The sequence below is a fragment of the Perognathus longimembris genome, chromosome 21, assembly GCF_023159225.1.
Source record: "Perognathus longimembris pacificus isolate PPM17 chromosome 21, ASM2315922v1, whole genome shotgun sequence".
Classification (NCBI taxonomy): Eukaryota; Metazoa; Chordata; class Mammalia; order Rodentia; family Heteromyidae; genus Perognathus; species Perognathus longimembris.
Genome location: NC_063181.1, coordinates 32,714,161 through 32,729,125, shown reverse-complemented (window position 1 = coordinate 32,729,125; position 14,965 = coordinate 32,714,161). Strand labels below are relative to the sequence as shown.

The 14,965-nt window shown below is 40.5% G+C and overlaps 1 protein-coding gene across 1 annotated transcript in view; it reads left to right on the top strand.

The window, feature by feature from the left end:
* Positions 1–14,965, top strand: part of Adam9 (ADAM metallopeptidase domain 9) — a 79,624-nt gene that overhangs the window by 38,486 nt on the left and 26,173 nt on the right. Inside the window, exons 12-14 of the mRNA XM_048330931.1 lie at positions 4,146–4,317; positions 9,801–9,893; positions 12,242–12,437. Of these exons, the coding sequence (XP_048186888.1) occupies positions 4,146–4,317; positions 9,801–9,893; positions 12,242–12,437 (461 nt within the window). The remainder of the gene's footprint in view (positions 1–4,145; positions 4,318–9,800; positions 9,894–12,241; positions 12,438–14,965) is intronic.

The following is a 14,965-nucleotide window of genomic DNA, read 5'->3' as shown; positions in this document are numbered from 1 at the left end:
GGGATGGGGGGCGTCCTTCCTGAAGTCCTGGAGTGACTGTGGGGAAAGAGACTCAAGAAAGATTTAACAGGGACCAATTGGGTTTGTCAGGCCCAGGGTTCAGGGCTCTTCTTCAATTCCAGGCTCTTGCCATCAGGATCGTAATAGTGAAAATATGTTCTGGTTGTCTTTCAGATTACTCACAGAAATAATGAGTAATAATGTAAGCAATGAGTTCTAAGTGATAATTGCTTTAAAAAAATCATATCCTGGTAGGTAAGTTTTCCCTCATTGTCTGTCTTTTTTTTTTTTTTAAGTATAGTTTTGGGAACTTACCCATAAGTGAAAAAAAGAGAGGAACTGTTTTGAATCATAAATACCAAAGTTTAAGGATGATAGGTAGAGGGTAGAAATATTTCTGCAGTTGGTCAAGCCAAGTATGGAGAAAGATCATTTTTTGTATTTCTTTCGGGGCTAGCCAGGGACTGCTAGTAAGGCATGTCATATCCCTGTTGCCTCAAACTGTACTGCAGGCCAAATGAGGGCGTGTTGGTTAATTTCCATCTGCTCTGATTTTGTTAGGATTTTCAGAACTCTAGTTAACTTTATGGTAAGTAAAACAGACTTTTTTTTTTGATAAATGGCTCTAGGCTCAGACATTCAAACATTATTTATTTATTTATTTATTTTATGTTTTTATTTTTTTTGCCAGTCCTGGGCCTTGGACTCAGGGCCTGAGCACCGTCCCTGGCTTCTTCCTGCTCAAGGCTAGCACTCTGCCACTTGAGCCACAGCGCCGCTTCTGGCCGTTTTCTGTATATGTGGTGCTGAGGAATCGAACCCAGGGCCTCGTGTATCCGAGGCAGGCACTGTTGCCACTAGGCCATATCCCCAGCCCCTCAAACATTATTTATGAGAAAATGTGTTCCAACTACTAAATACTAAGCTTATTTCAAAAATAACCTTTCAGAGGTGAGAGAGTTGTGGGTAGTGATTTAGGACTGAAGTGTAGGATGCCATACTGCACAACTCCCATGGCTATGGTTTAATTACTATTCTTAGAGAAAACACTGCCCTGTACTAACCACAATCAACAACAGGAAATAAATAATTACAAACCTTTGTTTAAGAGGATGTTTCCTTTATTTATCTCAGAATGATTCCATACTATGAGCTCAACATTTTCACTTGATGTTGAATAGTCTGACACTGTTCTTATCCTTCTTAAACCCTCGTCTCTCTCAGTCTTCCCTGTAGTAGTCATTGCTTCCTCCTTCCTTCTGCCATCTCTGCACCCTTGGAGTTAGCCTTGGTTTCTAGGCAGTCTAGTTCCTGCCTGCTCGCTCATTGTGATTCATTTCCCCCGTGAGTGGATTTCAGGAAGAGCTCCCATGCCCTCTTCCTGCGAACTTAGCCTCCAACGAGAACCAGCTAGTGGAAGTCCAGTCATTTTTCCTGTCAGCAATTTCTTCTCTCCTCAGTGACCACTCCCAAGGCCCCCATTTCCCCAGTAGTTAAGAAAGCCATGTTTTTATTGTAGTGTATTCCCAACTTTGTTCACTGCCTTTCCTCCCTCCCTTCTTCCCTCCCTCTCCCCACTCTTATTTCCCTTGAACCCCTTCTCTGAACTTGCTTCTGAAGCTGCTTCTGCTTCAGGGCAGACATCTAATCTGATCTAATGTGACTGAAAGAAAGGTCATCATGTTTCTGGTGCCTGCGTCCCTGTTTGCTGTCCTTCTGAAATTGTACTCACCACACCATCACTCAGCTCTCTCCTCACTCTCTTACCTCCCTTACACTCCAGCACTACTCCTTCTAATACTTCAGCTAATCGACTTATTTACCTTTGTAATCAACTTCACTCACTGAAACATGATGACCTCTGGGCAGAGGTTCTTTTTTCTGTGCTCACATCTTTACCCTGTGCATCAAGGAGAGTGTCTTGTACAAACAGACAGTGGATGACAGATAAGAGTAGTAAGAAAGAGCCAGGCAGGGTGGCTCAGGCCTATAATCTCAACTACTGGGGAGGCAGAGATCAAGAGGATTGTTGCTGTAGGCCAGCCTGGTTAGGAAGCTAGTAAAACCCCGTCTGTACCAATAGACACAGTGGCTTGCACCTGTTTTTCCAGTAATACAGGAAACTGTAGGTAGGAACATGGTTGTTCAGGCTAACCCAACAAGGGTTGAGGGTGTGGCTCAAATGGTACAGCACTTGCCTTGTAAGAACAAGGTCTTCAGTTCAAATCCTAGTACTGCCAAGAAAAAAGAAAAAAGAATATCAAGAAAAAAATACTAACCCAAGTGTGTTGTTACAAAACTTATGGTAAGAGTATTTTCTTCCCGTGAATCAGAATTTTCTCTTTGTATATTCTTTTGTCAGAACAGTTGATTGCTCATGTTTTTTTTTCTCCTTTCATTCTCTGCCAGTCATTCCATTAAAAATAGCCAATATCTCACGTCCAGACTGTTGTCAAAAGTAGTAAACGGTACTAAATACTCTAGGCACATTGCTTTCTGATTCTAATAGTCTAGAGCCAGGATTGTCTACTTCCCTGGAGACTTGTCAGCAGACAAGAGTGCCGGGTGTTTACTCAGGGCAGGAGTCTCACCAAGAGGATCTGTTTCATAGTTGTTGGGATCCTCAGAACACCCCATGATAGATAGAGACCCTTCCTCAGGAACTCTTACGTGACACACTGTTTACTCCTAGCTCTCCTGCCATGCTGGCTCAAGCTGATTGGAAATAAGATTCTTGCAGGACACCAAGTTCCTTTGGGTGGGGGGGGGGGTGGGATGTGTGTATTTGTGTGTGTATCCATAAAAGTGTTGATATTATTTATACTTCTCATGTACAGTATGATATGTGGGTTTTGTTTTTGAGCAGTTTCACTATGTAGCACAAACTGTCCCCAAACTGGAAATCGTTTTGCTTTCACCTCCCCAATGGTGTGATTATAGGCGTATACCACCATGCTTGGCATAGCATGATATTTTTATATATGATAAAAGGGCTACTGTTGTCTGGCAGGTGAACATACCCATCATCCTACATATTTACCCTTTTTTTTCTTTTGTGCAATAGCATCTAAAATGTACTCTTTTAGCAAAAATAATTTAGTATAATATTAACTCTAGTCCTCATTTTACATTAGATCCTTAGACTTGTTTATCTTACTTATGTGCATATTGTGTGTCCTTCCACCTGCATTTTCCCACTTCCTCCCCTCTTAGCCATAACTACTGCCTTTTATAGTCTCTGTGTGACTTTTAAAAAATATTTTATCTTTAAGATTATGAGATGTTTTTCTTTTGTTTTATTTCACTTACCATAACATCCTCTGAGTTCATTCCTGTGGCAATGGTTGGACCTCCTTTTATAAGACTAAATAAAATTCCTTTATATAGCTGTGTGTGTATATGTGTGGGTGTGTATATATAATATAATGGAACACACACACACACACACACACACACACTCCATCTTCCCATTGGTGGATACTGAGGTTGTTTCCATGTCTTGATAATTATGAATAATGCTGAACAGAGAACACAGAAGCCTTTGTGAGGTGGTGATTCATTTCCCTGGGTCAGTGTCCAGAGGAGAGATTGTTAAGTGATACATCGTTCTGTTGTTAACTTCTTCAGAAGTCTCAGTCTCACTGTTTGCCATGCTGGCTGTGCCAGCCTGCATTCCCAATAGAATATAGTGTTCTCTTTCTTCACAACCCTTGCTTAGTCTTATCTCTTCTTTTCTTGTTAAGATATGACTGAGCAAGTGTGGGGTTGTTTTGTGTTTCCCCATTGATTATAATATTGGTTAAAGATATGACTTAAAAATTTCAAAATGAGCCAGGAATCAGTGACTCATGCCTGTAATCCTAGCCCTTCAAGGAGGTCATGGTTCGGAACCACTCCAGGCAGAAAAGTCCATGAGATTCATTCTCCAGTATAACCAGCAAAAAGCCAGACGGGAGGCTGGAGTTGGTGGAGTACCACTGAGCAAGAAAGCTGAGCGAGTATGAGGCCTTGACTTAAATGCCAATATATCTAATCTCTCTCTCTCATACACACACACACACACACACACACACACACACACACACACACACAATTCAAAATTTGCAATCTCCATAACAAAATCTTTTTTTTTCTATTTATTGTAGAGGTTCCAGGAACTTCAGCAGCTGCAGTGCTGATGACTTTGAGAAGTTAACTTTAAATAAAGGAGGAAGCTGCCTTCTTAATATCCCAAAGCCTGACGAAGCCTACAGTGCCCCATCCTGTGGCAACAGATTGGTGGACCCTGGGGAAGAATGTGACTGTGGCTCACCGAAGGTCAGCTTTCATTTTCATTTTGCCTTAGGAAATTATCATGAGATTTGCAACAATCAAATGGTTGGTTTTGGCCAGCTGTGGCCTAGTGGCTCATAGAAACCTTCGTGGCAAGGAGCGATCGTTGTTTTGTCAGAGTGGATGTGTTCCTGGGGTTTGTTACCTTCTGCTTTCCAGAATATAGCTATAATGGTGCATCTGTTTGGAAACCCAAGAAAAATGTAGTATTCTATTTTATTTATTTTACATACCTGACAAAAGCGAAGTAATTTATATATGTCCTCTGTGAGTAGTTTATGTCAGCACACTGTACTCAGGGACACTGGATTAGATTATTTGCAAATGATAACATCTTTTAAAAGGTTGAATAGTATTTCGTGTGTGTGTTTGTATTCTTCATTCATCTGTCATTGAGCATCTTAGATGGTTTGCACATCTTGGATACTGTGAATAACACTTCAGTGAAATGAGAATACAAATGTCTGCTTGAGATTCTTGTTTTAGATAAATAGCAGAAGTGAGATTTTTGGATCATAGGTTAGTTGGATTTTAAATCTTTTGAGGAGCTGCTATGCTGTTCCTTAGTGGCATTTTGCACTCACCCACAGAATTCAAGGGTTTCCATTTCTCCACATCCTTGCCAGTACCTTATGTCTTTGCTTTACAACAGTGATCTTAACAGATGTGAAAAAGCAACATTAGTTGTGCTTTGGATTGATATTTCAATTGATATTTGCATGATCACTGCTTCTTTTGCTGTATAGAAACTTCATATTGCTACAGTCCCATGACCTGTATTTCAGAACCATTGTAAAGACCAGTATCCTGAAGTCCTTGCTCTATGTCTTTCTTCTCCCTAGATGTTTTACTATTTCAGGTCTATATTTCAGTGTGTGTGTGTGACAGAGAGAGAGAGAGAGAGAGAGAGAGAGAGAGAGACAGAGAGACAGAGAGAGAGAGACAGAGAGAGACAGAGAGAGAGAGAGAGAGAGAGAGAGAGAGAGGAGGAGGAGAGAGGTCCACATGTATACCCTCCATCCCTGAATTAAAAGTAGGTTCTGGCGGTTGAACTGAGAGCCTGGGTGCTGTTCCTGATTGCTTTTCAGTATTTATAGTTTCTAGTGTACAGTCTTTTCACTTCATTAACTAAATTATTATTTTTGATGCTGTTGTAACTGTGATTTTTTTTCTCAGTTTTATTTTCATGTAGTTCAGTGTTAGTATATAGAAATGAGCTGGGTTTTTTTTTTGTTTGCTTGTTGTTTCTTTATCCTACTACTTAATGAATTTAATTTACACACTATTAGAAGTTGTTAGGAAACCATTTAAAATAGTCTTTTTATCCTAAACTATATGTACACATTGTTTCTTTCCCAATTCTCTATTCTTTTATAAAACTGAGTCTGTCGTGCCCAGCATTTTTGAACAACAAAATTGCTACTTTTATCAAAGTATAATTGGGTATGTCACTAAAAACTTAAGATTTACGTAGAGAAAACCTGAATGTATAAGAAAGACTGTTAGAACGAGGAGAGATTGCTCATCTCAGTTTTCAAGCATCTCAAAATCAATCAGAAATAGGTTTTTGTCTTGAAGGGAGAGCACAGATGGGCAGCCGCCGCTGGAGAAGTCCGGGAAAGGGTCTGTGAAGGGCTGATAAGAAAGCGCCAGCCGTGGGCACCTGGTTTGCAGGAAGAAGCCAGCATTCTGTCACTGTGCGAGGTTCCGAGGGAAGTTACCAGAAAAGAGGAAAGGTTTATTTTGGCTCAGGATTTAGAGGTTTTGTTCCAAACTGATCTGACTGTATTGCTTTTGGCCTGAGGTGAGGATGAACGGAATCATTCCCCTGGTGTCCTATTTTTGTCAACTGTGCCCCTCCTCTGAGTAGTCCATTAATCAGCTCTCAATCAGTAAAGTTCATCGATGAGGTTAGAGGACACATGATTACTGAATGCTGCAGCCGCAGTGGCCTAAGACGGGCCTCCAGGGAGCGCTCCAGATGCCGGCGGGAAGAGGGCTGTGTGTGTGTTACCTTTGGATGGTTGTGAGGTTAAAGCAGTGTGTGAAGTCTCACAGACAAGAGGAAAACATGACTAAATGTGGGTCATGAATCGTTGTGTGCACTGAGTCTACAGAAATTGTACATATTTAATGAGTACGGTAGGTAAATTTTGACACATGTATACCTAATTAAAAACTGTCATTACCATCATCAAGCTAATGAACCTAGCATCACTTTTTTAAAAAGTTCCTTATGGACAATGAGTGCTGGTGGCTCACGCCTGTAGTCCTAGCTATTCAGGATGCTAAGATCTGAAGATTGCAGTTCAAAGCGAACCCAGTCAGGAAAGTTTGTGATATTCTTATATCCAATTGACTACTAGAAAACTGGAAGTGGCCCTATGGCGCAAAGTGGTAGAGTGCTAGCTTTGAGCATAAGAGCTCAGGACAGCGCCCAGGCCCTAAGTTCAAGTCCTGTGACTGACAAAAAAAAGAACCCAAAAGTTCCTTATGCCCACTTGGTAATCACCTATTCCACAATCCCCCCCACCCCTTCCCCTTGCTTTTGGCCAGTCCTGAGGCTTGAACTCAGGGCCTGGGTGCTGTCCCTGAGCTTTTTTGCTCAAGGCTAGCACTCTAGTCCCTTTATACCCCCAATTTTTCCTGGTCTGTTTCTGACTTTATCTCACTGTATATACAGTAGCATGCATTTTGTAGGATTTTATAGATATGGAATGGCTTTTTGGTTTTTTTTCTTTTTGCCTTGTGGCCTACCTTATGTTTTAATTCTATTAAGTACAGAGTAGTCACAATTTTCTATTATGGTACTTAGAGGTTAAGCCTTAATAGTTTGTGTTTTGTTAGCTAAATCCTTATCACTCTGTATTGTGGAATGGCTTTTTGTATCTTGGTTTTTCTACTCAGCATCATTTTTTGGGGGACCATTTTAATCAGTTTTATTGATTCATGTGTTCAGTTCTTATTCAGTTAAAAACAAGGCACATTAAATACTTTGTCTTATTGCTCTGTTATAAATGCATGCAGATCATTCTGTATATCAAGAGGAATAAATAATGGCGAGAAAATACAAAGACAGTTATAAAAATGATAACCCAGCCTCAAATATAGTATTTAACAGTTCAATCTAGAACAATAATCCAATATAACACATAAAAGTGCCACGTATGAAAACATGCATTGTATAAATCCATCCAATACTGTGTTTGTACTTGATATCCTTTTAAAACAAGCAGGGCCTGTTTTAATTCCCTAAAAAAGTTGATACAATGCAAATAGTGCAGGTTACAGCGTCATTGACTTAATATGTGATTATGTTCAGGGGCAAAAATCCTTTACAAAGTCAGCATCATTTTTTTTTTTTTTTTTTGGCCAGTCCTGGGCCTTGGACTCAGGGCCTGAGCACTGTCCCTGGCTTCTTCCCGCTCAAGGCTAGCACTCTGCCACTTGAGCCACAGCGCCGCTTCTGGCCGTTTTCTGTATATGTGGTGCTGGGGAACCGAACCTAGGGCCTCATGTATCCGAGGCAGGCACTCTTGCCACTAGGCTATATCCCCAGCCCAGCATCATTTTTGAGAATGGTTAATGTGTAGTTTGGCCAACAGTTCTTCTACCACCCTAGCCCCCGCCCCATTTCCTATTTGCAGCTTTGTGGATCCATCTGTTGGGGACTAGTTGAGTGGTTTCCAGTGTGTGTGTGTGTGTGTGTGTGTGTGTGTGTGTGTGAGTGTGTGTGTGTGTGTGTGTGTGTGTGTTACAAATAAAGCTCTGTGGCTAGTCACCTCATAATTTTTATGTGGACTTTAGGTTTTTATCTCTCTTGGGCAACCCACCAGGCGTGGGATGACTTGGTCTTAGGGAGCTGTGTTGTGTGTGTGTGTGTGTGTGTGTGTGTGTGTGTGTGTGTGCGCAGTGTCCATTCCTACTGGGGGGCAGACCGTTCTGTGCTGCCACCCCTTACCAGGACCTCATGCCTGAGGGGCCTGCCAGCTGGGAGGGGAAGCCTCATTGCAGTTGTACTTCCCTAGTTCTCAAGCCAATTGTGTGTTTTCATGTCTATATTTGACATCTGTGTCTCTTACGGTGCTCTGTCAGTTCAACTTGTTTACCTCGTTTTAGGAACTTGGCTAAATGTTATTAGTTTTGAGAATATCTTCAATATTCTGATATATATCCTTCGTCATATATTTAATTTGTGCACATTGTGTCTAAATTGTTCCTTATTCTTAGTTAACAGTATCTTTAATTTTAATTTTTTTGTTATTATAAAGGTGATGTAAAGAGCGGTTACAGTTACATAAGTCGGACAATGAGTACATTTCTTTTTGGACAGTGTCACTCCTTCCCTTGTTCTCTCCCAATTTTTTCCCCCTGTCCCCAGTTCATTTTAACGGTGTCTTACAGATCAGAATGTGTACATTTTGATTTACTATGCGTGCTTGTATGGATTGTGTTTTTGATTTTTGATGTAAAAGCTCTTTGCCTGCTCTCAACTTGCTGCAGTTTCATAGTTTTATTCTTTTGCGTTATTGGGGTTTGAACTCAGAGCCTTATGCTTGCTAGGCAGGTATTCTATTCTTCCAGCCTTTTTTTTTTTCTTTTTTGCTTTAGTTGTTTTTTAGATAGGGTGTTGAATTTTTGCTCATGGTAGCTTCATGTCCTGATTTTCCTACCTGTGTCTTCTGTGTAGCTGGGATTCACGGTGTGAATCGTAATGTGTGGATTCTTAGTTGAGGCTGGGTCTTTGCTAACAGTTTTCCCTTGGCTGTCTGCAAACCCTAGTCTTTTTGAGCTCTGCCTCTTGGATTTCTGGCACTACAGGTGTGTGTCACTACAGTGGCTCTAAATGTTCCATTTATGTTCATTTTCTATGTTGACTTGTTTTTGGTGTGTTGCAAGTTCATTACAGTTCATTTGTTTTACTGTTTTTACTCTCAGACGGAAATGCTAATCACTCCAATTTGATCAGTGTACATTGAATAGTTGTGTTGAAATACCACACTGACCCATACATATGTACAATTATTATATGTTAATGAAAAAGAAAAATGAAGTTTATTAATACATGTTATTAGGAAATACTTGTAAGCAGACAGGAAGTTGGAACAATAGTAGACTCATATACTCTTTTAAGTCACTTTTCTCCAGTGGTGATATCTCATAAGGATGTAGCACATAGTGAGAATCAGATGACTGATTCTGCTACATTAATATAGGAGAGAATAGATTTCTGTTGATGAATCTTCCCAGTATTTGGCACTCTGTGATAGCACTCTGATCAGACTAAGGAATACATGCTGACCTCAGTCTTCTAAAATAGGTTGAGACCAAAATACTTGTAGCTACAGAGGCTGATTAATCTAAAAGTCTAGTTGGGGAGTTGTTTATGGTTAGAATAAAGCAGATCTTAATAAAAGAAAAAGGACTTATGAGTGATCTAATAACTCGTTTCCCTTTTCTGTTCCCAGGAGTGTGAGCTGGACCCGTGCTGTGAAGGAAGCACGTGTAAGCTGAAATCATTTGCTGAATGTGCCTACGGTGACTGCTGCAAGGACTGCCGGGTACGGACTTCCTTCCTGTTAGGAAGAAAAGAATAGAAAAAAAAAAATGCCATGACTTTGGCAATCTTTCATTGGGATTTATGCATCTGGGTTCAGGATTTGGGGAGGTTTTGATCTCTTGTCTATTCCTTCTCACTTGCTGGTTTCTTTGTAGCTTCATTAAGATGGAGTAAGGCCTGGGAGGTGGTGTCTGGGTCAGAAGGGTTGGTCTGTCCTTCCAATTTAAGACACTGGGTGTGTGGGGACTCATCTCCACTCGTTCTGAGGAAGCTAATTTCATAGGCTATTGCAGGTCGTAAGCCGTGGGCATTTGTTAGGTTCTAATGAAGACGCGTCATCACTGCTACTTTTATCTTTTAGATGAATAGAGGATCCAGGGTGTGTCTTAGTGCTCTAGAAAGCCTTTCTTTTACCAGGTGGTAGTGGGAAACAGAGAGAGGACAGAGCCACCGGAATAATGTTGCCATTTGGTTATATGTAGTGGAAAGAGTGGGAGCTAAGCTTCAAGAAAGAAGATAATAGATGGAAAGTAAGGTAAACAGAAAAAAATTAGTTAATGTTGTATGAATTAGGGATCTGGGGACATGTAAGGAGAGATGAGTAGATATATAGGCATACATACATAAAACCAATGATCGTGGAGAAGAAAAGAAAAGTTAACATAAAACAAAAACAGAAAGCAAAAAATGAAAAAACAGAAGAAATAATGTTCAACTAATGTAGTTAGTAGGTAATAAGGAAGATTTAGTGAAGCAGAAGTCAGAGAGAGTAGGAGTAAGAGGAGAGTTCTACTTCTTGATATAAGGAGGGTACAGATAGGGAGTGTTATGGGTAGGAGGTGAAGTTATGATCCACAGAGAATACCAAAAAACAGATAGTAAGCTTCAGATAGGATGCTTTTAAATAAAAGGAAGAGGGAGAAGGAAAATACAAGATTAAATGCTAGAGCAGGTGTGGTGGCTTACACCTGTAATCCTAGCTACTCAGTAGGCTGAGGTCTGAGGATCACAGCCCAGGCAGGAAAGTCCATGAGACTCTTATCTCCAATTAACCACTAAAAAACAGGAAGTGGCACTGTGGCTCAAGTGGTAGAGCTCTAGTCTTGAGCTGAAGAGCTCAAGGACAGCACCCAGGCCCAGAGCTCAAGCCCAATGACTGACAACAACAACAAAAAGATTAAGTGTTAGAATATAGGAATTATAAGGTTAGTGGTGTTTGTCTGAGTTACAGAAGATAAAAACCATATAGTTAGATAGATACAGAACTTGAGTCAGACAAAAACTTGAATCAGATACAAAACACTTGAATCAGACAAATAGGCTTATATACAACACATGATGTTTTTATTTTCTTTGTCTTTCTACGTTTATATGTATATGTATATTTATTTATATAAACAAAAGTATAAACATTCATACACAAATAAACAAATATATTTTCCCTTGTATATATATTAATACACAAATGTCTCTGTAGATTGCAGAAAGCCATTTTGTGTCTAGGGGTGAGGGTTTGCTCCCTCAGAAGGCCTTCAGAGTTCAAGCTGATGGCCGATTCTCTATTGTTGGCTTAGTAGGGAGCCCCAGGGCTGCTTAGGGCCAGAGGTGGCACGCTGCCTTTATGTAATCGTAGGCTGTGCTGCACTTGTTTGAGCTGCCATAGCTTGGTGGCGTATCTCTGTCTTCCTGTGTGGTGGTGCACTGGCTCCTGCAGCCTCTGGCTTCCTGGCTGTCTAGCTTGTTGAATCTTAAACCTCTGCTGTTCCCTGCCAGCTGCTCTGCCCTCCCCTCCCACACCTCTTATAACTGATTTAAACTCCAGTTCTATGGCAAAGTGACCTGTGGGGTGTTTAGCTGCGACTGCTTCTTAATCCTGTGCCCCCGGAAAACCTTTCTCAAGATGGCAACTCTGTCATTCCTTAGTGGACATTGAGATTTCTTCCAGTTATTTCATATAAGAGGAATAATGGGGCTAGAATATGCGCCTTAAAAGTTTTAATCTGTGTTTTGTATGTCTTCCACAAGTGTGCTAGTCTTTGCTTCTGGCAACAGGGTTAGCAATCAGTTTTCTCTAAGGTGTAGCAGTGATTACTAGCAAGTACTATAATCTGAGTTGATGTAATAGGATACAGTTTTCCTGTGTTTTTATTTACTCTGCATTTTAGTTGCTTTTTATTTTCATTTGATATGTTTATGAATTGCCCATTCTTGGCCTTTGTTCATTTTTCTCTTGGGTTATGGAGTCTTTTATAGTTAGAACCCTTCTAAGATGTAAAAATACTGCAGTATTTGACTAACTGGTGGTGATGGTTCTGATCAGGAATTTTCATTTGAATCTTCTTACCCTAGTTCCTTCCGGGAGGCTCTTTGTGCCGGGGAAAAGCCAGTGAGTGTGATCTTCCAGAGTATTGCAATGGCTCTTCTCAGTTCTGCCAGCCAGATGTCTTTATTCAGAATGGATATCCATGCCAGAATAACAAAGCCTACTGTTATGATGGCATGTGCCAGAACTACGATGCACAGTGCCAAGTCATCTTCGGTTCAAGTAAGATACTCACAGCTGATCGCTTTGATTTTATCTATTTTTCTTTCAGAGTTTAAAAAAGGGGAGAACAAATGTTGCTGATGGTACTTTATCCCTCCCCTACTATCTCTCCCTTCTTTTTTCCAGTGAGTCATAGTCATGAATTCTCATGTCTAAATTTGGTTGATTTTTTTTTCACTTTCTCTCATTTAAAGTATATACATATATATGCATACGTAATATTGTTTTCTAGATTTTTGTGTGTGCAGTGTTGGGATAAAGATTTCATTTTTATCAAAGGTATATGATAAGGAATGGTAGGGGATACTGCATAGTGTTTATTTTGAAAATTAAATCTTATTTCCACACAGCTCCCCCATCCTTTGAGGTAACAAGTTTTATTGTTATTTTTTCATCTGACTTTTTTGTTGTTATTTGCTCTAGATCTTTAGATAATCTCTTGGTAATGCTGCTTTTTTTATTTTTATGAGGGATGAAAATTAGTTTTCCTTCCTTTTCTGTTTTCAGTCCTGAACTCTTATCCATGTCTGTGTTCATTTTCATCCTGCTTTTTCTCAGTATGGATTCATTGTAGTTTTAGCTCAGTGTTGACTATTTGTTGTGTAGTAAACATGTTAATGCTATCCACAGCTGACCTGTGTAGTAAGTTACAGTTGCTTTTCTGCCATTTGTTTTTTCTAGAATTAATGGTTCCTCTGCTTTCTCATTTGGTTACTTTTGTATGTATTTACCACTGAAAGAGCTTGGCTTCCATCTTGGTCCTGCCTTGAGGTGATCGCAGGCATCGGTGTTCTGCTCATTTCAATTTGTGTGAAGGAGTCTGAAGAGAAGACCTATTCCTTTTCAGTGTTGTCTGGTAGTCCCCTGCACTAGTCAGCTCTTCAGCAAGCAGAAGCAATAGACTAGGAATGCATGTACATGTCCATACTCACAGATGTCAACACACATGCAGGTGGACACCTCTCACTGAATTGACTATGAAGGCATGTACATGTCCACACTCACAGATGTCAACACACACACAGATGAACACCTCTCACTTAATTGACTCACCCAGTTACAGAGGCTGGTCAGTACCGGAGTGCAGTGTGGTCAGCATTCCAGGCTGAGTCTAAGTGCTTCACAATCAGTGGAGCCAGTGAAGTGGCTCCAGCTTGTGAGCCAGGAAGAGCTCAGTTCCACTGGCAGAAAAAAAAAGTTGATGTATCAGTTTGAATGAGACTTACTCACAAGGATAATCTGCTTTAATAATAACTCCACTGACTTAAAGCTAACCTCAGCCCAAATTGTCCTACAGACAGAAAGGTATATGTTATAAATAAAGAGATAAGAGGGGAAGAAAATAAGGACTTTTTTTTTTTTTTTTGCCAGTCCTGGGGCTTGGACTCAGGGCCTGAGCACTGTCCCTGGCTTCTTTTTTGCTCAAGGCTAGCACTCTGCCACTTGAACCATGGCACCACTTCTGGCCTTTTCTGTTTATGTGGTGCTGAGGAATCGAACCCAGGGTTTCATGCATGCAAGGCAAGCACTTTACCACTAAGCCACCTTCCCAGCCCCAAATAAGTACATTTTTATCACAATTATATTTGTACCAAGATAGAGAAATATTAGTGACAATTACTGCTCTCATTCTGTGGTGGTTCATGTGGTTAAAAATCTACCCACTCCATATTCCCTTTGACTACCCCAAGTATTTCAGCTGGTTGTGATTTTTAACCTGGTGTAGTGGCTCACCCTTCATTACTGAAGGGTCTAGATACTTAGGGGTTTTGATTGTAGAGAGTTGGAATGGACAATTAATATACATTGTGTGGGCTCTCTAGTATTTCAGACTTGCTGTTCTTCACCCCCGTGGTAGGACAGCAGTCAAGTTTTCCTTTGGTGGTCTGGCAGTCAGGACCAGGTGTCCAGAATAGTAAACTCCTTCGTTTCCTGAAATATGAGGAACTCATCATGGTTGGATGCTTTACCTTAATTCCCAGTTCATTGGAATCCTTCTGGTAACTTCTGGCAGAAGACTGTTTTCCTTTGAAATGAAGACCCCTAAGCCAAGCAGAGCATAAAGTCGTGCAATAAGAAGCATAGCTTTGCTAGTGGGTTACTAGAGAGGTAACAGTGAGTTTTGCCAGTTCTACTTCTACCCCTGTATTCCTATATGCTGAATCTGTTTTGGGAAAAATCAGCATAAATATTCAGGGCATATATATCTTTTTGAAGCCATTCTAAGTATTGCCACTGCTGAATGGTATTTCTAACCATTCTAATAAGACAGCTACTTTGAGATCATTTGGAACACGCTAGCTAACACAGTGAATTCCATTCAGCACAGCTTTGTTGCCTCCCATCACTTGTTCTGAAGAGGGTTCCTTAAACCTGAGCAAAGCTGTATGGGGTGTCATGATGGTGGATCAGGGATTTGGTAGATCCACAGATGCTAGTTTTGCAGAAGCTTGTTTGTAGGGACATTCGCAAATACATATCCAGAGTATCTATTTCAGTAAGAGTTAACAATGTTTCTTCCTTCCTGG